The sequence below is a fragment of the Lithobates pipiens genome, unplaced genomic scaffold (genome assembly GCF_037356315.1).
Source record: "Lithobates pipiens isolate NorthernLeopardFrog02 unplaced genomic scaffold, aLitPip1_a1.2 Scaffold_22, whole genome shotgun sequence".
Classification (NCBI taxonomy): Eukaryota; Metazoa; Chordata; class Amphibia; order Anura; family Ranidae; genus Lithobates; species Lithobates pipiens.
Genome location: NW_027507784.1, coordinates 192,823,311 through 192,844,770, shown reverse-complemented (window position 1 = coordinate 192,844,770; position 21,460 = coordinate 192,823,311). Strand labels below are relative to the sequence as shown.

At 45.8% G+C, this 21,460-nt stretch overlaps 1 protein-coding gene across 2 annotated transcripts in view; it reads left to right on the top strand.

Moving 5' to 3' along the window:
• The window catches only part of LOC143924448 (acyl-coenzyme A amino acid N-acyltransferase 1-like), a 70,693-nt gene that overhangs the window by 25,762 nt on the left and 23,471 nt on the right, over window positions 1-21,460 (top strand). Inside the window, exon 1 of one of the 2 annotated variants that reach the window (XM_077448765.1) lies at window positions 16,166-16,251. The exons of the other annotated variant lie outside the window; for it this stretch is intronic. Coding sequence (XP_077304891.1) covers window positions 16,223-16,251 — 29 coding nt within the window. The 5' untranslated portion in view covers window positions 16,166-16,222. Of the gene's footprint in view, window positions 1-16,165; window positions 16,252-21,460 lie in introns of those variants that run through there. 2 annotated transcript variants of the gene reach the window in all.

Below are 21,460 nucleotides of genomic sequence, written 5' to 3'. Positions count from 1 at the left end.
GACAGAATTCAGAGAGTAGTGGTTAATGATTCTTACTCTGAATGGTCTAAGGTTATGAGTGGTGTACCCCAAGGTTCAGTGCTGGGACCCTTACTTTTTAATATCTTTATAAATGATATTGGGTCTGGGATCAAGAGTAACATTTCCGTCTTTGCAGATGACACCAAGCTATGTGGTGCAATAACGTCCTTACAGGATGTCACCAATTTACAAGCAGACCTCAATGCTCTGTCTAATTGGGCGACTATGTGGCAGATGAGGTTTAATGTTGAGAAATGTAAGGTTATGCACTTGGGGGCTAAGAATATGCATGCATCATACACGCTAGGGGGAGTACAACTGGGGGAATCCATAGTGGAGAAGGATCTGGGGGTTTTGGTAGATCATAAGCTCAATAATAGCATGCAATGCCAAGCTGCGGTTTCCAAAGCGAGCAAAGTCCTTTCCTGTATTAAGAGAGGTATGTACTCCAGAGAGAGAGATATCATTTTGCCCCTGTTCAAATCATTAGTAAGACCTCATCTGGAATATGCCGTTCAGTTTTGGGCACCAGTTCTCAAAAAGGATATCGGGGAACTGGAGAAAGTGCAGAGAAGGGCAACCAAACTGATAAGAGGCATGGAGCAACTCAGCTATGAGGAAAGATTAGAGGAACTGAATTTATTCACTCTTGATAAGAGGAGATTAAGGGGGGATTTGATCAACATGTACAAATATATAAGGGGTCCATATAGGGAACTTGGTGTCGAGTTATTCACTTTAAAGTCAACAAAGAGGACAAGGGGGCACTCTTTACGTCTAGAGGAGAAGAGATTTCATCTCCAAATACGGAAAGGTTTCTTCACAGTAAGAGCTGTGAAAATGTGGAATAGACTCCCTGCAGAGGTGGTTATGGCCAGCTCAGTGGATTGCTTTAAGAAAGGCCTGGATTATTTCCTAAGTGTACGTAATATAACTGGGTACTAAAATTTATAGGTAAAGTTGATCCGGGGAAAATCCGATTGCCTCTCGGGGGATAAGGAAGGAATTTTTTCCCCTGCTTTAGCAAATTGGATCATGCTCTGCTGGGGTTTTTTGCCTTCCTCTGGATCAACTGTGGGTATAGAATTGGGTATATGGGCTGGTATATGTATGTATGTATGTATATGTGTATATGTGTATATGTATGTATAGTATATTTTATTTTATTTATTTTTATTTTATTTTTTTTGGTTGAACTGGATGGACTTGTGTCTTTTTTCAACCTGACTAACTATGTAACTATGTAACTATGTAACTATATATATATATATATATATATATATATATATATATATATATATATATATATATATATTACTGTTGTCTGTTACTCTTTTCCACATAAATATTGCAGTAAAGACAGTTTCTGTGTTTTATTATAACTTGTGTGTGTGCTTCTCATTGGTCATTGCACTTTCACTATTGCCAGGCGTGCCAAGAGGGGCAGAGATTGTTATTGGGGTTGAAAGGCAGAGTACGCAACAAACATATGTAGCGGCCATTGACGCTTGGCAGGGCGGCCTTAACTTAACCACCCAGAGAGTAGCCACTCGCAGCTGGGTGCTTCAAAGCTGAACAAATCTCTAGCCAGAGATTATGGCAGTCAGCACTTTGATCTTGAAATTAACGTGAACCTTTTCCTCAGTGCCTGGGACGTTCTCTGTCTCCTTAGCAGTACTGGAAAACGTGGATTCGCTGATGTCCTTCACAACCCAGCAACTAGGCACTTCTCGGGATGCCAGCTTGTTGGCCCTCCTCTGAAAAGTCATCCCCCAGTCACTTACATGAGCTGCGGTGCCCCTCCAAGCCGAGAGCACACCCGGACGCCTTGAATCCTCCCTCAGTTACTGCGCCTCGGACCAGCCGGTTCCAAGACTCGGGAACAGACGGATCCTCACCCCAGACCAGGCGGGTCTATTGGGGTTAGCCAACCGAAGCATGTTGCGGAGCGACTAACGCTCCCGTGACCGGGACCCCTCGCGGGGCTACCCCAGTCCAGAACCAGGAACAGGCAGCTAATGCCGCGTACACACGGTCGAACTGTTTGATGTACTTAGTCCGTTGAAACACATTTCAGCGGACAATCCGCTCGTGTGTGGGCTTCAGCGGACTTTTTCAGCGTGCAGTCCGGAGTACTAAGATTTTCGGTTTTTCCAAAAATCTGTCCGTCGTACTTTGGTTTCAGCGGACAATACGGTCGTCAGTATGCTAGTTCGACGGACTAAGAATGGCGCATGCCCAGAAAGGATTTACACGGCGGAAGGGTGCTTTGCTGTGTCTTGGACTTCCTATTTCTAGTCCCGTCGTAAGTGCTGTACACGTCACCGCGCAAGCTTTCGACGGACTGTTTGTGTATCCGTGTGTGGTCAAGTCCGTTCAGTGGAAAGTACGCCGGATTGTCCGTCGGATTTTATGACGGACTAAGTACGCCATACAATCCGCTCGTGTGTACGCGGCATAAGGCCTCACGAACCCCCGAACATGTGACTTCAGCATCTTAAATACCCTTCCCCAGACTCATCAGCAGGGCCAGACGCACCCACTGATTGGCTCCGGGGAATGCGGATACCTAAAGCTTCCAACCAAGCCTGGTTCTGGGCCTGTCATGTGCACCTAACTGTACACATGACCAGGCACAACTCTAATACAGCCCAGCCAAACTGATGTCAAAGTTAAACCTACATAATTAACCCTCAGAACCCCTTTACTGTTCTGAGGCAAAAACTAAATTTGTACATGAGACACCTTGTCCAAAGTGTCATCACTACATGTACCTAAGCGGCTCCTTCAGGGGGTAGTGCTACATAGGAAATAATTTTTTTTATGCTTGTATGTACAAATCACTATAATGAACTAATAAATGTCATGATGTTTACCATTTTTGCAGTTGCTTTCATGTGCCTCATTTAAAGTTCCAAAACCCTCCTTTGTATATTAAGAAAACATGTTAGTCTGCAAAAGACTTGAGACTGGGGCTGAGGCTCACCTTCCAGCAGGACAATGACAATAAACATACAGCCAGAGCTATAAAACATATTCATGTGTTACAATGGTCCAGACCTAAATCCAATTGTGAGAGTCTGTGGCAAATCTTGAAAATTGCTGTTTAGTCATTCTCCGTCCAATCTGACAGAGCTTAATCTACACTGCAGAGAAGAATGAGCAAAGAGCAAAAATGTCACTCTAGATGTGCAAAGCTGGTAGAGACATCACCAAAAAGACTTGTATCTGTAATTGCAGCAAAAGGTGGTTCTACAAAGTATTGACTCGGGGGGTGAATACAAATGCACGCCACACTTTTCAAATATTTATTTGTAAAAAAAATTGAAAACTATTAATCATTTTCCTTCCACTTCACAATTATGTGCCAATTTGTGTTGATCACATAAAATCTCAATAAAATACATTTACATTTTTGATTGTAACATGACAAAATGTGGAAAATGTCAAGGGGTATGAATACTTTTGCAAGGCACTGTACACATATTGTGCAATAAAATGAGTCAGACATGTTTAGTCGTGTCGCTAAACCCAAAACTTTTTTTCATGGTGTAGTACTGACCCCCGAAGAAACTGCTGGTTTGATTGGGCTTACCGTTACCTTCTCCTCCTCGATCTGTGTCTAGGGGTTCCCGGGGTAGATGGCCCAGTAAACTCAGACTGACGACAGATCCGCCTAAAGGGATTTTTATTTGCAAAATGTAGACAACAGTCTCTCAAAATAGGATCAGAGGGTTAGGAAGGAAGTTCAGGTACACTTAGTGTCAAAGTCAATAATGAAGGACTTGCTTACTTTGACTAAATCCAGAGAATAGCCATTCACAACTGGATGTTGACTCAAGTTGGATAGTCCCTCTCTCACAAGGCCTAGCAGCCAACAAGGTGCTTTACTCAGGAATAGGGATGAGCCGAACACCCCCCTCCCCAGCGCCCCCCCCCCATGGTTCGGTTCGCACCAGAACTTTCGAACGGACCGAAAATTCGTGCAAACTTTAGAACCCCATTGAAGTCTATGGGACTCGAACGTTCGAAATAAAAAGTGATAATTTGAATGGCTAATAAGCAAGATAAAAAGGGTTTGGGGACCTGGCTCCTGCCCCAGGGGACATGGGTCAATGCCAAAAAATGTTTTAAAAACTGCTGTTTTTTCGGGAGCACTGATTTTAATGACGATTAAAGTGAAAAAAAGTGAAATATTCCTTTAAATATCGTGCTTGGGGGCGTCTATAGTATGCCTGTGAAGTGGCACGTGTTTCCCGTGTTTAGAACAGTCCCTGCACAAAATGACATTTAACGGAAAAAGTCATTTAATACTGCTTGTGGTTTTAATGTCATGTCTGGTTCCGGCAATATGGATGAAAATCATTGAGAAAAAAATGGCATGGGTAGCCCCCCTGCCCATTACCAGCCCCTTTGGGTCTTGTACGGATATTAAGGGGAACCCCGTACCTAAATTAAAAAAAGGAAAGGCGTGGGGCCCCGGGCCCCCAGGCCCTATATACTCAGAATAGCAGTATACAGGCGGTGCAAACAAGACATGGACTGTGTAGGTTTGTGGTGTTAAGTAGAATCTGTTTGTAATTTTGAACTGGTACATTTTTAAAGTGTAGCTCCAGTCAAAAAAATCTATTTTTAAGCTTTTTGGAAAACATAGAGAAGGGTTACCACCCCTGTATATTTTTTTTTGGGCATCTGTCTTTTTTCATCTCACTTCCTGTTGTCTCCTTCCGTTTGCAAGTAGAAGACGTTTGTAAGTTGGATGTTTGAAAGTAGGGGCCTGCCCTATATGCTCTGCAGAAATGGCGGAACAAGGTGTTGCCACAACACTGTAAGCCCTCAAAGTGACACTTGGTGGGCGCTGGAGCGCCCTGCTGTGAACGATTATATCAAGAATTGTAATTACATGCCATTGTTGAACAGTGGTAGAAAAAAAATTGGGCATTTGGTGGTTGTGGTGGTGGTGCTGGTGCCACAACACTATAAGTGCTCAGTTACTCTCGGTGGATGCAGGAACAGGCCCTGCTGTGAAATATATCAAGAATTGTAATTACATGCCCCTGTTAAACAGGGGCTGAAAAATTGGGCCTTAGGCACTGCTTGCTGGTGGCACAACACTGCAACCTCTCCCATATACTCTAGTTGGAGTGCAGGAATGAGCCCTGCTGCAAAACATTGCATCAAAAATTGTAATTACACGCCCCCTGTTAAAAAGGGGCTGAAAAATTGGGCTGGTGGCATCACCCAGAACCAAAAATGTTCTTCCAAACTATCGATCATTGAGGAGGAAGAGGATAGTCAGTCAACGTAACAGGACAGTCACTCAGCATCAGTTTAGGCAGTCTTGAAGGGATGTGACATTTAAAAAAAAAAAATTTGGTTACATCAGCTTCAGGTGCTTGGTAGCTGGTGGTGATCTAAGACTGATTCATCTTTATGAAGGTCAGTCGATCAACCGAGTCGGACAGGCGCACCCTGTGATCGGTTACAAAGCCACCAGCAGCACTGAAGGTGCGTTTCGAAAGAACGCTGGATGCAGGACAGGCCAGTAGCTCAATAGCATACTGTGCAAGCTCTGGCCAGTGTTCCATCCTCAAGACTCGGTAAGCCAGAGGATTTTCAGTGAGAAAGGTGTCCAAGTCTGACCTTGCCCCTAGGTATTCCTGTACCATGTAAATCAGACGCTGTCTATGGTTGCTGGAACTGATCATACCTTGGGGCTGCGGACTAAAAAATTGTCTGAACGCATCAGTCAGACGGCCACCTTCTCCACCGCTCCTTCTGTGACTGACCGAAGCCTCAGCAACACGTTGTCCGGGACCAGGAGTTTGTAACCTCCCAGTCTCTGGGAACGCGTTGCGAAGACCTTTCTGCAAGGCCTCCCAGAGATGTCTCATCCTCTGCTCCCTCTGCGATGGCAAGATAAGGTCCGCAACCTTACCCTTGTACCATGAATCAAGGAGAGTGGCCAGCCAGTAATGGTCCCTCTCCTTGATCCGAAGAATACGAGGATCCTTCCGCAGGCTTTGCAGGATCAGGGAGGCCATGCAGCGTAGGTTAGCTGAGGCATTTGGTCCGGAGTCCTCTGGGTCACTAAGAACATGATCCGCAGCCACCTCCTCCCAGCCACGTACAAGTCCACGGGTTTCTTGGGACTGTAAATGACGTCTGCTTCTGATGCTGAGTGCCAGGCTCCACCTCCATGCTGACACAAGCCACTTCCTCCTCCTCCTCCTCTTCCTGTGTGATGGGTGGGACAGCAGGAACACTGTCTAGATAAAGGGGGCCTTGAGAGGCAAGGAAGTCCTCCTCTTCCTGCTTCTGTTCTGCCTCAAGTGCCCTGTCCATTATTCCATGCAGCGTATGCTCCAACAGGTGGACAAGAGGTACAGTGTCACTGATGCATGCACTGTCACTGCTCACCATCCTCGTGGCCTCCTCAAATGGGGACAGGACAGTGCATGCATCGCTGATCATGCCCCACTGCCATGAAAGAAAACTGAGCTACCCTGTCCTGGTGCCGTAGTCGCACAGGTACTCATTGATGGCCCTCTGCTGCATGTGCAGCCGCTGCAGCATGGCCAACGTTGAGTTCCACCGGGTGGACATGTCACATATAAGGCTGTTCTTAAGCAGGTTCAACTCCTTTTGGAGCTCAGCAAGCCGAGCACTGGCATTAAATGATCGGTGGAAATGCACACAGACTTTCCTGGCCTGCCTCAGGACATCCTGTAAGCCTGGGTACCTGCCCAAGAACCACTGCACCACCAGGTTAAGGACGTGAGCCACACAGGCCACATGGGTTAGTTATCACTGTCGGAGGGCGGAGAGGAGGTTGGTGCCATTGTCGCAAACCACCATTCCTGGCTTAAGCTGGTGTGGTGTCAACCAACTCTCGGCCTGCCCCTGCAGAGCTGACAAAATATCTTCTCCAGTGTGGCTCCTGTCCCCCAAACAAACTAGCACAAGCATGGCATGGCATCTTTTTGCCTGCGTACTTGCGTAGCCCCTTGAACGCTTACGGAGCACCGCTGGTTCCGAGGACAAAGCACTAGAAGAGGCCATGGAGGAAGAAGAGGAGGGGGTGGAGGAGAGATGTGTGTCACAACCCGTAGTAGCATTTTGGAGGCGTGGTGGTGGAACAACCTCCAACACTACTGCACCTTGTCCTGCATCCTTCCCAGCTGTCGGAAGAGTGACCCAATGGATCGTGAAAGATAGGTAACGTCCCTGTTCATGCCTGCTGGACCATGAGTCAGCGGTAATATGCACCTTTTTCCGCTGACCGCCCTGTCCAGCGAGGCATGGACATTGCTTTCCACATGCCGGTAGAGAGCCGGAATTGCCTTCCGTGAGAAAAAGTGGCGTTTGGGGACATGCCACTGTGGAACCGCACATTGCCCAAACTCACGGAAGGGGGCCAAGTCTACCAACTGAAAAGGCAGCAGTTGAAGTGCTAGCAATTTAGCAAAGCTAGCATTCAACCACTGGGCATGTGGATGGCTGGGAGTGAACTTCTTTTGATGGTCCAGCAGCTGGGGCAGGGAAATTCGGACGTGGGTGTACTGCTAACAGAGTGCTCGCAAGTACTTGGCTGTGACACACCTAATTCTACATCTTCATTCCTCTCAGTGCAGGTTTCAGAGAGGACTGAAGGTCTAGTGGGGTTGGAGATCCCAGCTGATGAGGAGCAAGGAGAGGTCCGCTTTGTTCTTTGGTGTGGGTCTTTAAGGTACGCTTGCCAACAAGCTGCATGGCAGGTCAACATATGTCTGGTCAAGCATGCGGTACCCAATCGGCTGAGGTTTTGGCCACGCGAAATACGCTTGAGACATATGTTGCAAATAGCAGTGGTGCGATCTGATGCACTCGTCTCAAAAAGCCCACACCAAAGAACTTTTGGAATAACGCGCAGCGCCCTGCACAGGTGGAGCTCTGCGGTGTGATTCAGTCGGTGTGCTGCCCCTAAGCTGGCCCCCGGAGGGCATCCTGCCTCATTGGAGATGTGCCTCCTCCTCCTCCTCCCTCCTATTAGGCACCCACGTGGAGTCAGTGACCTCATTATCCCCTCCCTCTTCATCGCTGGAGCAAACCTGGCAGTATGCTGCAGCTAGTGGAACACGACTATCCTCCTTGAGCATCCCCTCTCTACACTCACGCTACTGCCTTCCTCTAGCTGGGTATCATCATCAGAGCCTTCAAAATGCTGGGCATCCTCCTGGAGTATGTACCCAACACTGTGGTCAAACTGTTCGGGGGACTCCTCAGGAGGACATGGTGGGTCTAGGGAAGGAGTGACTGATGACATTTAGATGAGGGAAGAGGACACGTTGGCAGCTGCTTTGTTAGTACCCTGAGCCTGGGTGAGAGAGGATGAGGAGGGCTTGGTCATCCACTCTACCAAGTCTTCGGCATGATGCGGCTCAACGCGTCCAGCTGCCGAAAATAAGGACAAGCTTGTCCCATGGCCACGTGCTGATGACGATGCACCACATCCACGACCAGCACTGTTGTCTCTAGACACAGAGCCTGCTTGCCCTCTTTTATTGGCTCGTGACTGTCTGCCTCTCCTTGTTGGCCTTCCAGACATAGTAATGGCCTGCAGGGAGATGGGAAAACCAGCAATTGGGTAGTGTATACTGTCCACTGTAAATGCTGCAGATGCCTGTATTACAGAACACCAGTAATAAAGGGTAGCTTCAGGTGTATATTGTGCTGGAGGCACACAACACCCACTTTAACTGCTGCAGATGCCTGTATTACAGAACACCAGCAATAAAGGGTAGATACAGGTGTATACTGTGCTGGAGGCACACAACACCCACTTTGACTCCTGCAGATGCCTGAGAAAAGAATACACTGTCCCTGCCTATCCTTCTCTCCCTGCACGCTGGAACACACTACACAAGGCCGCCGCTCTGGCAGCCTTACATAGTGTGGGGCGTGTACTAAACCCCCTGAGCTATAATTGGCCACAGGCATCCTGCCTGTGGCCAATTATGGCTCTCCTCGCTGCCGGTGCTGTGATTGGCCAAGCATGTGGGTCACAGTGCATGCTTGGCCAATCATGAGCCAGCAATGCACTGCGATGAATTTGGCACAAACGGCCCATAACGTTCGGTATTCACCAAACGGGTGAACAGCTGGTGTTCAAGTTGAACATGCGTTCGACTCTAACACCAAGCTCATCCCTACTCAGGAACAAGTCTCTGCCACGGACTATGTTGTAGAACATACAGGAATACGTCTCTGCCACAGACGGTGTTGTAGACTTCAGGAAACTAACAATTATGGAACACTCGTGTGATACCTGGATCTTTCCACCAGCTTGGCGATACCCATAAGACAGGATTCACTTAAGTACTTCAGCCCTTCCAGGCTCTTGCTAAGAAACCAACCTGTACGTGGTCTTCTGAAGAGTCCTCCCCTGGATAGCTATGAAGTTACTGGGCCTCTCCAACTCCTGGAGATGGCACCGGACCACCTCAGAATCCTGCTTTAGTTTCCTTGCCTCAGGCTAGCCAGCCCTGAGACAACAAGTTGGGTGGCTCCGCACCCCAGGCCATAGCCTTCCTGGGGGCTGGCCAGGAGGACCAGGACCATGGAGTCAGAACATGCTTCTGGACCGGTAACCCCGAACCACGTGACATCTGCATCTTAAGTACCCTCTTCCAGAAAGCACAGCAAGAGTGACACTCCCACTGAGTGGGCTCCAAAAGAGAGTAAATTTACAGCACCCAACTAGACTGTGGTTCCATGCCTGCCAGAGGAGACAATGCCCCTTGTGGCCAGGCTGAACATCCTATAGTCCAGTCAGACTGATGCTGAGGTCCAAATTTAGAACAATTGTACCTGAACCAAACTGCAGTTCAGGTGTAACCTTAACTTTTAAAAAGCATAGTGCGTTAGCGCTACCGGCTCTACATTGGCATTTGAATTAATAATGCCATCCTTCAGGGGCATTGCTAGGTGGCAAAAAGACCAGGGGGTTCAGCCCAAAGTCCAAGGCCGGCAACGACAGGGGAGGGAGGGTGTGTGTATGTGGCACAGGCTTTTTTTTAGCTGGGCAGTGGGGTTGTGTGGTTGTGTGGTTGTGTGGCGGGGGTAAGCTCACTTGCTGGTTGTTGCCTGGCTTACCAGTGCCCATCAATGCTGAACACTAAACTCACCTGCCTGACACACTGACCTGCCTTCCCTGAGTGACATTTACATTACCTAAGGTTGGGGCCAAAGTTAGGACAGCACTATTAGGAGTCATGACCAAGAGGGTATTCCTCTCCCTAGCTTACTAATCTCATGTTTCACTCAAAGCACAGACTTTTGGAACTATTTACTTAACCACTTAAGCCCCGGACCAATGACTAGAGGTCTTTTTACAATTTCGCACTGCTTTAACTGGTAATTGCGCAGTCATGATATGTTTCTTCCCAAAAATAGAGCTTTCTTTTGATGGTATTTGATTGCCTCTGCGATTTTTATTTTTTGCGATATAAATGGAAAAAGACCCAAAATTTTGAGAAAAAAAGATTTTCTACTTTTTGTTATAAGAAAAATCGAATAAACTCAATTTTAGTCATACATTTAGGGCAAAATATATTCAGCCACATGTCTTTAGTAAAAAAAAAATGTCAATAAGCGTATATTTATTGGTTTGCGCAAAAGTTATACCGTCTACAAACTAGAGTACATTTTCTGGAATTTACACAGCTTTTAATTTATGACTGCCTATCTCATTTCTTGAGGTGCTAAAATGGCTGGGCAGTATAAAACCCCCCCCAAATGACCCCATTTTGGAAAGTAGACCCCCATAGGAAATTGCTGAGGGGCATGTTGAGCCCATTGAATATTTTTTTTTTGTCCCAAGGGACTGAATAATGACAAAAAAATTTTAATAAATAAAATGTTTACAAAAATTTGTCACTAAATGATATATTGCTCACACATGGTTATATGTGGAATTGCACCCCAAAATATATTCTGCTACTTCTCCCGAGTACGGGGATACCACATGTGTGGGACTTTTTTGGGAGCCTAGCCGCGTACGGGACCCCGAAATCCAAGCACCGCCTTCAGGATTTCTAAGGGCATTCATTTTTTATTTTACTCCTCACTACCTATCACAGTTTTGAAGGCCATAAAATGCCAAGATGGCACAAAACCCCCCCAAATGACCTCATTTTGGAAAGTAGATACCCCAAGCTATTTGCTGAGGGGCATGTTGAGCCCATTGAATATTTTTTTTTTGTCCCAAAGGTTTGAATAATGACAAAAAATGTAAATAATTTTTTTTTTACAAAAAGTTGTCACTAAATTATATATTGCTCACACATGCCATGGTTATATGTGGAATTGCACCCCAAAATACATTTAGCTGCTTCTTCTGAGTACAGGGATACCACATGTGTGGGACTTTTTGGGAGCCTATCTGCGTACGGGGCCCGAAAACCAATCACCACCTTCTGTATTTCAAAGGGCGCAAATTTTTGATTTCACTCCTCACTACCTTATTACAGTTTCGACTGCCATAAAATGCCAAAATAGCACAAAACCCCCCAAAATTACCCCATTTTGGAAAGTAGACACCCCAAGCTATTTGCTGAGTCATGTTGGCTGAACGAAAAAAAGATTGATCGGTGGGTATGCCCACCATTAGAATACCTCCCTTCATCCACCCACTTCTAATGATGGGCATACATGCACCATTTATATATGCCGAAGCATGGGGGCATCCTCCCACAAAAAAGTTATGCCACGTACACACGGTCGAACTTTTCCACGGGCAAGCCCTCCGTCGTAACTTCGACTGTATGTACGCCGCATTAGGAGCAAAATCGCTCCTCCGCCCCTGCTGCCTCCATGCTTCGGCATATATGCTCTTTTTTTTTTAACTGTAGTGGTGAAATCACCTCCTACAGCACTGGAGTCACGGCTTTATGTATTGTGGGAGCAAACGCTATTGCTGTCAAGATAAATAAATCCGCGCTGCAGCTGAATGACGTACCTGAAAACAAAAAAAATGGTTAACAATAAAACACAGTAAACAGTAAAGTCTAAAAAAAAATTACATACCTGGAAAGCAAGCATGATAAAACATAATAAAATATTGCAGAATAGAATACAGTAAAAAAAAGAGCAACAATATAGAGAACAATAAAACAACTATTTTTGTTTTTTATATTTTATATATATATTTTTTTATTTTACTTTTTTTTTTTTTACACTTTTTTTTTTTAACTGTAAACTGTAACGTTTCGGGTCTCTCAAAATGCGATGGCATCTTGGGAGACCCCGTGTTAGTGTGCCTAGCCTGTGAAATGCTGTACCCTACGCTAAAACTTCACTAGTGTGTGGTAACATTCAAAACATTCACCAAGGCAAAGACCAGGATTGCCAGGACAGCGTGGACAATAACGGGTGTCACGCCTATATCTGCGCTTGGTACAGACACGACATCTTCTTTGGGGTTTCGTTGGGTAGAAGTACTCGGGAGGACATAAGGAAAATGCCTCTCATGCAGCCGGCTTACTGCATTTGGTTGGGAATGGTGAGATGCAGAACAGTCTGGATACAGAAAGTCTGTGACAACCTCTCTCTGGAAAAAAAGAAAGGTTAAAGTCCCGCCTGAAGCTCTGTATAGCACATGAGCGTTCAGCAAAGCCAATTGGAATAAGTAAACAGACACTTTTTTTGTACCAGCATCTGGCCTTACAGGCAACTAGATACGGCACCAAACACCGGTCATTGAGGTCCACCCCTCCCATATTTTTGTTATATTCGTGGACACAGAGGGGTTTCTCCACAATACCAGTCGCCGTATGAATTTGGACCGTCGTGTCTGCATGAAGGGAGGTAAGAACGAAAACATTCCTATTATCCCTCCACTTCACAGCGAGCAAATTATTACACTTGAAGCAGGCTCTCTCCCCCAGCCTAAGACGGGAATCTACAAGCCGCTGGGGAAAGCCCCGGCGATTAGGTCGCACGGTGCCACATGCTCCAATCTGATGATCAAACAAATGACTAAACAGTGGCACGCTCGTGTAATAATTGTCCACGTACAAGTTGTACCCCTTTCCGAATAAGGGTGACACCAAGTTCCACACTATCTTGCCAGCGCTTCCTATGTAGTCAGGGCAGTTCTCCGGCTCTACGTGACTATCTTTACCCTCATAAACCATAAAGCTCCATGTATAGCCTGTGGCCCTGTCACAGAACTTAATGAGCATGACCCCGTATCTGGTACGCTTGTTGGGAATGTACTATTTGAATGACAAGCGACCAGAAAATTTAATCAGGGACTCATCAATGCAGACAACTTGATGGGGAATAAACAAGGCTGCAAAACATTGGTTGAAGTGGTTTATGAGGGGCTGAATTTTGTAGAGCCGGTCGTATTCAGGGTCTCCACGAGGACGACAAAGTTCATTGTCATTGAAGTGCAAGAACCGCAAGATCTGCTCGTATAGTTTCCTGGACATGGAGTTAGAGAACACGGGCATGTGGTCAGTCGGATGCGTGGACCAATATGCCCGCAACGTCATGAATTTGTGTGCCCATGTTGAGGGAAAGGCCCAGAAAGGTCTTAAATTCGGAAACCGTAACTGGTTTCCAATCTCTGGCAAGGGAAGGCAACTGGGGATTAGGGGCGATGTGTTGACCAGCATATAAATTAATTTGGTCCACAATAGATCTATAGAGCTCTTCTGTGAAATACAGCGAATAAAAATCAAGTGGCGTAAAATCAGCTGTATCCACCTGAATACCGGGTTGGCCAGTGAATGGGGGAAGTACTGGTGCTGCAGAAGTGGTGGCCACCCAATCAGGATTGGCAAATTCTGCAGGAAGGGCACTATGGGAATGACGGGCCTGCCTTTGTCTTCTTCTTGGTGGCAGCGGGACACTACTTGTGCTTGCCACCTCGCCAGCTTGAACTGCACTTATGGGACTCGCCACGTCACCACGTGATACTGCAGTGCTGGAGGTACGTCCAGGGTGTACTAGGCCGCTGGTGCTTGCCAGTTCACCAGAAGGATGAGCGGCTCTAGTACGTCTCTGCTCCATACGAGGGACCTGCGGTTCTTGCACCTCAACAACATCAGAAGATCGGGATCCGGTACACCTGACGTTAGCTGGGACTTCATCTTCGTCGTCAGAGCTATCTGTCATGGAGCCGCTGTCCTCTACAGGATCGTATTCTGAGCCTGAATCTGACAAATCAGTGACTTCCTCTTCACTATCTGTGATGCTCAAACGTGTAGGCCTCTTCACTAGTGTACCTTCGCTTTGCCATTTTGGGCTCTAAATTTAGGGGTACACTAGTGAGACTCAGGTAAAAAAGCACCTAGGCTGTCAGTGACTGTATAAAACGCTACAAAAAAAAAACTGTTAGCGATCGCAGGGATCAAGCCTGACTCTGCGAACGCTGCAGTTATGTGTGTTGTGTTTTGTAAGTGACAGTGATCGATCGATACTGCACGTGGGTGGGCTGGGCAGAGGGGCAAAACGCAGGTGCTAGCAGGTATCTGGACTGATCCCGCTAACAATGCGCTTTTTTGGAACCCTAAACTACTGGGGACGCTAGTATAGATCTGATCAGATCAGATATTGATCTGTTCAGATTCTATACCACTAAGGGAGGTGTATGCTTTGCGCGTGGGTGTTAGCGGTACTGGCACTAACCTAGCGCTGCCTGGGGCGACGCAGACCCTATCTGACCTTAAAACCGAATTGATATCACCCGCCGGGTGATCAGGGGGTTAAACCTTTATTGGGTAATGGCAGGTGATGCTATAAAAAGTGAACTAACTAACCAGCATCACCCGTAACACTTATACGGTGATCACTGGTGAAAGGGTTAACTAGGGGCAATCAGGGGGTTAAAACCTTTATTGGGTATTATATGGGGTACCTGACGCTATATAAAAACCTGACAGGGAACCTAAATAACTAACTGGCCAACCAGCATCACCAGTGACACTTATACAGTGCTCGCTGGTGAAAGGGTTAAAACTAGGTGCAATCAGGGGGTAAAAACCTTTATTAGGTTATATATGGGGGTACCTAACACCATAAAAACCTGGCAGTGAACCTAAAAAATAACTATCTACCTAGCGGCACCAGTGACACTAATGCAGCGAACAGAAAAACAATTGCTTAGTGACACTGGCAAAAGGGGGTGAAAGGGTTAACTGGGGGGGCAATCAAGGAGTTAAACCTTTATTGGGGGGGTAGGGGGCTACCCTGGACCTAAAGGGGCTTAACACTAACTGCCCTGACACTTTTTACAGTCACAACTGAGACTAAATGCAGTGATCAGTAAATAAATGATCACTGCAATCAGTGACACTGTGACTGGGGGGGGGGGGGGGTGACTGGGGTGAAAAGTGTGCTTATGTGTCAGTGGACTGTTGGTGCACTTGGATGTCTTCTCTCCTCGCCGTCCGGTCAAAAAGACCGCCACGAGGAGAGTGACATCACTTCCTCCCTGCCTGTGTTTACAATACACAGGCAGGGGAAGCTTCTCATTCGCCAGGAGCGATCGAGAGGGGATGGCCAACCAACGGCCATCCCCTCATCCCGGATCACTCCTGAAGCGAAACGGACCTCCGCAGCCAGCGAGAGGGGGTCCGATCGGAACCCCCACCCGCTGGAAGGCAAGCACATATGAGTACGTGCTTGTGCCCGTACATGCCATTCTGCCGACGTATATCTACATGCGGCGGTCCTTAACTGGTTAATTACATATTCCATCCAGTTCAAACTGGGTGAGTGTGGGTGTGTGTCTACAATTGTCCCTATACATTGTGTCTCATTAAGATGCTCATCTATTATATTATTTAAGGTGCCCATATAGCGCCGTCCATTTATGCAGCGCTCCACACATACATCACACACTTGCATCGGTCCCTACCCTCAAGGAGTCCACAATCCAAGGTCCCAAACTCACATTCATATACTAGGGCCAATTTTGGACAGAAGCCAATTAACCTACCAGCATGTCTTTGGAGTTTACCAGAAAAGCTGCTGGTAAAAGCAATCTGTGAACCGTCCATAAAGCTTTGTGTGAAACTTGAGACCAGTAAACAAGGGAGAGGGAGCCTCACTGCAGGTGTACTGCAGTGACGTTGCAGTTTGCATGTAAGGTCTCTAGCTAGCTCCACCTACAGATCACACATTGTGGAGTTGAGCCAGTGATGCAAGTTACATGACTACAGTTTACAAGGCATTTAAAAGGTATTTAGGATTTATTTATTTTACCTGTGAGACATGCATCTAGGTATAATACTATATAAACATGATACAAAGCAAAACCTGTGGCAATAGGTTTAACATCACTTAATACACTGATTGTGGATAGTCACCTCCTTGCCCTAAATAGTAGTATATGTTACAAAAATGAACCTATTTTTTCTAACGTGCAGCTTTTTGTGGCTTTAAATTCTTTCTAATTCTAGGCTTCAACCATCTACACAATTTTTCAAAACAATTTTTTTTCCAAATAGGTAAAACTTTAGTACGTATAACAAACAAGGAAATAAGCTGTGTGCATGTTCTCCTTTTTCTTTAGCACATACCATACATAGTTTTGACCATAACTTTGCTTGCTTTAACAAACGATGGCGAATGATGGCCCCTGTTGCATCAGTCTGACCCTGGTAAGGAAGAACCAATGCAAATCACCCTAAAGATAGCTGGAAGATGCTTACCAACTTTCTGAGAAGAGAAAGGCACTAGTGAATAGATTCCGCCTTCCTAATAGTTCATTGTCATTGAGACAGTAATTGATGGGAAATCCAAAAGTTTACAGTAGTCGCTGGAACAGCAGGTAATGGTAAATCTGCCAACGAGGATAACTGTTCTTTTAAAATCTTAGCGGGGAATTCCCATCACTTTTAAGAGATTTCCAGTCGCTTCCTGCATCTCAGGGAAAGGAAGTACAGAGAAATCTTCCCAGCGGGACACAGCAGAAGTAAACTGAAGTTTTAGTTCTTTCCTGCTCTATGCAAAAGTACAATAAAATGTTTACGTTATGCATACATTTTAGTGTAGGTTAAACAAAATTAAATGATCGAAACAAAGAGCTATGTAAAGAAAATAAATATGGGACAAGGGGCAACCATACTTACATAAATAAATGAGATTGCAGTAGAAGTAAATTTTTAACCTTCAAATCCCATACAGTGACAAAAATGAACATAGTAGCAATGTAGAACAATGTGGTCAGCCTGCAACAGCGAGGTCTCACCTCAGCCGCAGTATCACACCAGACCAATGTTTTCAGGTTTGGTGTCTAGGCTCTACCGCAGAAGCGCAACCTAACCGTCAAGGTTGAGGACCAGTAAACACCATGAAAACAGGAGTGCAGCAGGTACACATAAAGCTTCCTTATCTTCAAAATTGGAAGATATCCAGGACTGCTATCAGCTAAAAGAGGAAAACCATACACTGATCAACAGTTCACAGAAGTCTTATCAGAAATTGTCTTCTTTAAAGAACAGAGGCCAAAAAGTAATTCCTTTTAAGCTGAATTGCTTAACTACATACAAAACAGAAGGACAGAGGTGCAGAAAAATGACAGCAGGTGGTCTGGTCTGAGTCCAGATGCAAAATATATAAAGTATATGTACAGTGTACCCAAAACTTTTTTTGGTGTTGGATAGAATAGGAAAGAGTGTGGACAACTGTAACATTTTGAATTTTTCTCCTTACATTTTTTCTTCAGTTGCAATGGTCACAGTACAAAATAAAGATGTGCACATGGATGAATGTCTGCAGGCAAAAGTTAAGCAAAGTGGATGTAGATTTGGGGCTGCAGTTCTGCAAAATTGATGTTACCATTAACACTGAAAACTTCAGGCAGATTGTCTGTCATGCAACATCATCTGGTATGTGATTGGTCCCGCTTTCATTTGGTAGCATGACCAAATGAAAGGGTTGACCCCAAACACATGACAAAAATACAGTAATATCTGCAGTGAAAAATGGCGTCTCACAACAGATGGTAGAGACTTCACTGATACATAATTTCAACATCAAGTCAATCCAGGATTACTTGAGACAAAGGGAAGTAAGACGGCCAATGTCTGCAGTGCAACATTGGCAAGTTCTTAAGGATGCCTAGAATACTATTGTGATTTTGTTCAGAAATTGCATGTATGTGTACCTGTAGAGTTGCTATTGTGTTAAAAGAAAAGACTGATCACACCAAATATTGATTTCATTTTCCCCCTAGTACTTTCCAAGCTGTCTCTTGATTAATATGAAACTATTCATGGTGTTTTAAAAGCATCAAGCTTAACAGCATTTCATAAGTGTCTAAAACTTTGCAGTTCTGTAAAATTCTGAAAGATTGTACCTGTTCAACTGCAAGCATTAGAATGCCCCTGGGCAGTAACAAGAGAAACTGTGAATCGCATGTCTTCTGGTCATTTATCGGCACCTAAAGGGATCATTTACACTTGCTTCGGCTTCAACGCACATTAACGACTGGTTTACACTTGCTACAAAACAAGGCTTCGGATAAGCTTTGTTAAAGCTCTCTGAACGCTAGTCAAAGCCTGTCACTAAATAAAATGGTTAGCTTACAGTCCTGTTTACACAGGCTTTTGCTTTGCTTTGCTTCAGCTTTGCTTCAAAAATTTTACCCCATGTAGCTTTAGTGGTGCTTCAAAGCATCTTCAAACCTCCATAGAACGTTATAGCAAAGCTCGCCCGCAGCCTCATTGAAGCCTCATCAAAGACTCACAGATGCCCCATTGAAGCCCCACCAAAGCACCAAGCAAAAGCCTGTGTAAACAGGAATGTAAGCCAACCATTTTATTTAGTGACAGCTTTAACTGGCATTCAGAGAGGTTTAACAAAGCCTGTCCGAAGCCATGTTTTAAAGCAAGTGTAAACTAGCTCTTACTCAATTTTTGTCCAGCCTAGAGAGTATCATTTTTTGTATACCATGATGATGTAATGTTGTCATAATGTACACAATGTTGCAAATGAGCAAACGTAAATTTCCCCATGTTTAAGTTTGAGACTAAAGACAATTTCTTTTGCATTAATTAATGGACACGGCTCTTCTCTTATAGTGCCACTTACAGGAGTAGGAGACAAGGCAAAAAATAACTCTGCACCACCTATGAGCAGTTCTAGCTGGTATGAACCCCTCCCCGCTATAGACAGCTCGGTTATTTCTGTCTAGTGTTTCAGGACCTAGTTCCCTGCTGGGACCTGTGGTTTCATAGAATTTTTTTTTTCTTTTCTAAATTGTTTTTCAACAGCCGGGCTGAGTGATGAGCTAGATCTAGTGGTCACTGTAATCTGAACAATGAATGCAGACCTTTTTTTTTTTTGATCAAAATTACAATTTTATTGAGCATAATGAACAGGATAATGTTACCAAAGTGTAGCGCAACAGGCGCTACCAAAACAAACGTGCATTTTACATACATGTGCATGAGACATACAAATGAATGCAACACAAAACGCGTGGTTCACTAATCAGCAGGAGAACTTAGAGGGTATGGAGTGGGGGGGATATTCCCTAGAAAAAACACGGGGACATCCGGTATAAGTCATCTAACTCTCGACACTGCAAGTAGAAGCATCCTCCAACCATCTGTCCCAGATTTTGTTATATTTATTGGGACTGCCCCTGTGAGTGTACAGCAGCTTCTTGTGGGGGAGAGTGTCATTTATCACCCTAATCCATTGTTGTAGCGTGGGGGGGCGTCCTCTCAGCCATGTTTTGGCAATCTGCAACCTGGCCAGAAACAGTGTCTCCTGCAGGAAGATGTTGAGGTATTTTTCGCCTTCAGCTAGAGAGAGGAGCCCCAGTATACACTGTCGAGGGCACAGAGACACCGGGGAACCCATGCGGTCATGAAGAAACCGGACCACCTGTGCCCAGTATCCCTGTATAGTTGGGCAAGCCCAGAGTAGGTGATAGAAGGATGCATCTGGGGAATCACAGCGGGGGCAGCGGGGATCGTGCTCAGGTCTATATTTAGAGATACGATGAGGTGTGAGCTATGATCTGTGCAAGATATAGAGGTGGGTGAGGCGGTCCGTGAGTTTGGGTGACACAAGTTTGTGATTCGCCAGAGCCTCGTCCCAATCTTCATCCGACACCGCGCCCAAGTCACCTTCCCACCGAGAGCGCACCTGATAGGCCAAGGCAGTGGGGGACAAAAGGTGGGCATACAGCTGTGAAATTAACTGCTTATGTTTGTTGCCCAGCACTAGATCAACCAATGCTGGGGTTTCGACTCTTGGAATGCATCAAACAAACTGGGTATTGAGCGCGTGTCGGAGTTGAAGATAGCGAAACAACATGTGGCACAGTGGTGTAGTGGTTAGCACTCTCACCTAGCAGTAAGAAGGGTCGCTGGTTCGCATCGCAACTACGACATCACCTGCCTGGAGTTTGCATGTTCTCCCTGTGCCTGCGTGGGTTTCCTCCGGGTACTCCGGTTTCCTCCCACAATCCAAAGACATGTAGGTAGGTTAATTGGCTTCTGTCCAAAATTGGCCCTAGCATATGAATGGGGACCTTGGATTGTGGGCTACTTGAGGGTAGGGACCGATGTGAGTGTGCAACATACAGGGATAGGGACAATTGTAGACACTCACTCAGGTTGAACTGGATGGACTGGTGTCTTTATTCAACCTTACTAACTATGAAACTATGAAACTATGTGATTGGGTAGAGTGAAGTCATCCTTGAGGGCCTGAAAGGATTTGACCATCCCATTAGAGACCACCTGCGATAGATAAATGACACCCCTATTCATCCACAACCCGGGGTCCGGGATGAGGGCCAGTTCCGGCATTTCTGAGTTGTTCCAAAGGGGCGCGTGAGAGTGGGGAGAGGGGGCCCATCCTAGGCGCATTGCAAGCCACCAGATTTTACAGTGGTGAGAAAGCATGAGGCGCTTATCCCTAGTGAGGGGCGGGAGGTGAGAGCTACAAAACAAAGACTGGAAAGGGTGAATCAGTGGGCCTGGAGTCTGTGAACACACTAGAGTGGTGTAGCGGGCTCTGTCTGTTTGGTTAAAATGAAAAAAATGGGAGAGTTGAGATGCTACATAGTAAAGGAAGAGGTCAGGCAGGGCGGTACCACCCAGGGCCGATGGGCATTTTAGGACCCGCCACGGCAACTTGTGCCGGGACGAACCCCAAATAAACGTATTGAGGATGGACTCCATGGCTTTGAATATGCGGGGGGGGGGGGGGGGAGGTGTATTGGTGCCTGCCAGAAAACATAAAGAAGCTTGGGAAGGAGTATCATCTTAACCAAATTTATTCGGCCCATCACCCCCAAGGGGGAGACGGGCCCAAACTTGAGTTTTGGATTTTAGGATGTCAAATAGGGGTTCAACATTGAGGGTAAGGTAGTCGGGGAGGGACCTGGAGGTGTGCACGCCAAGGTATTTAATGGAGTTTGTTCTAG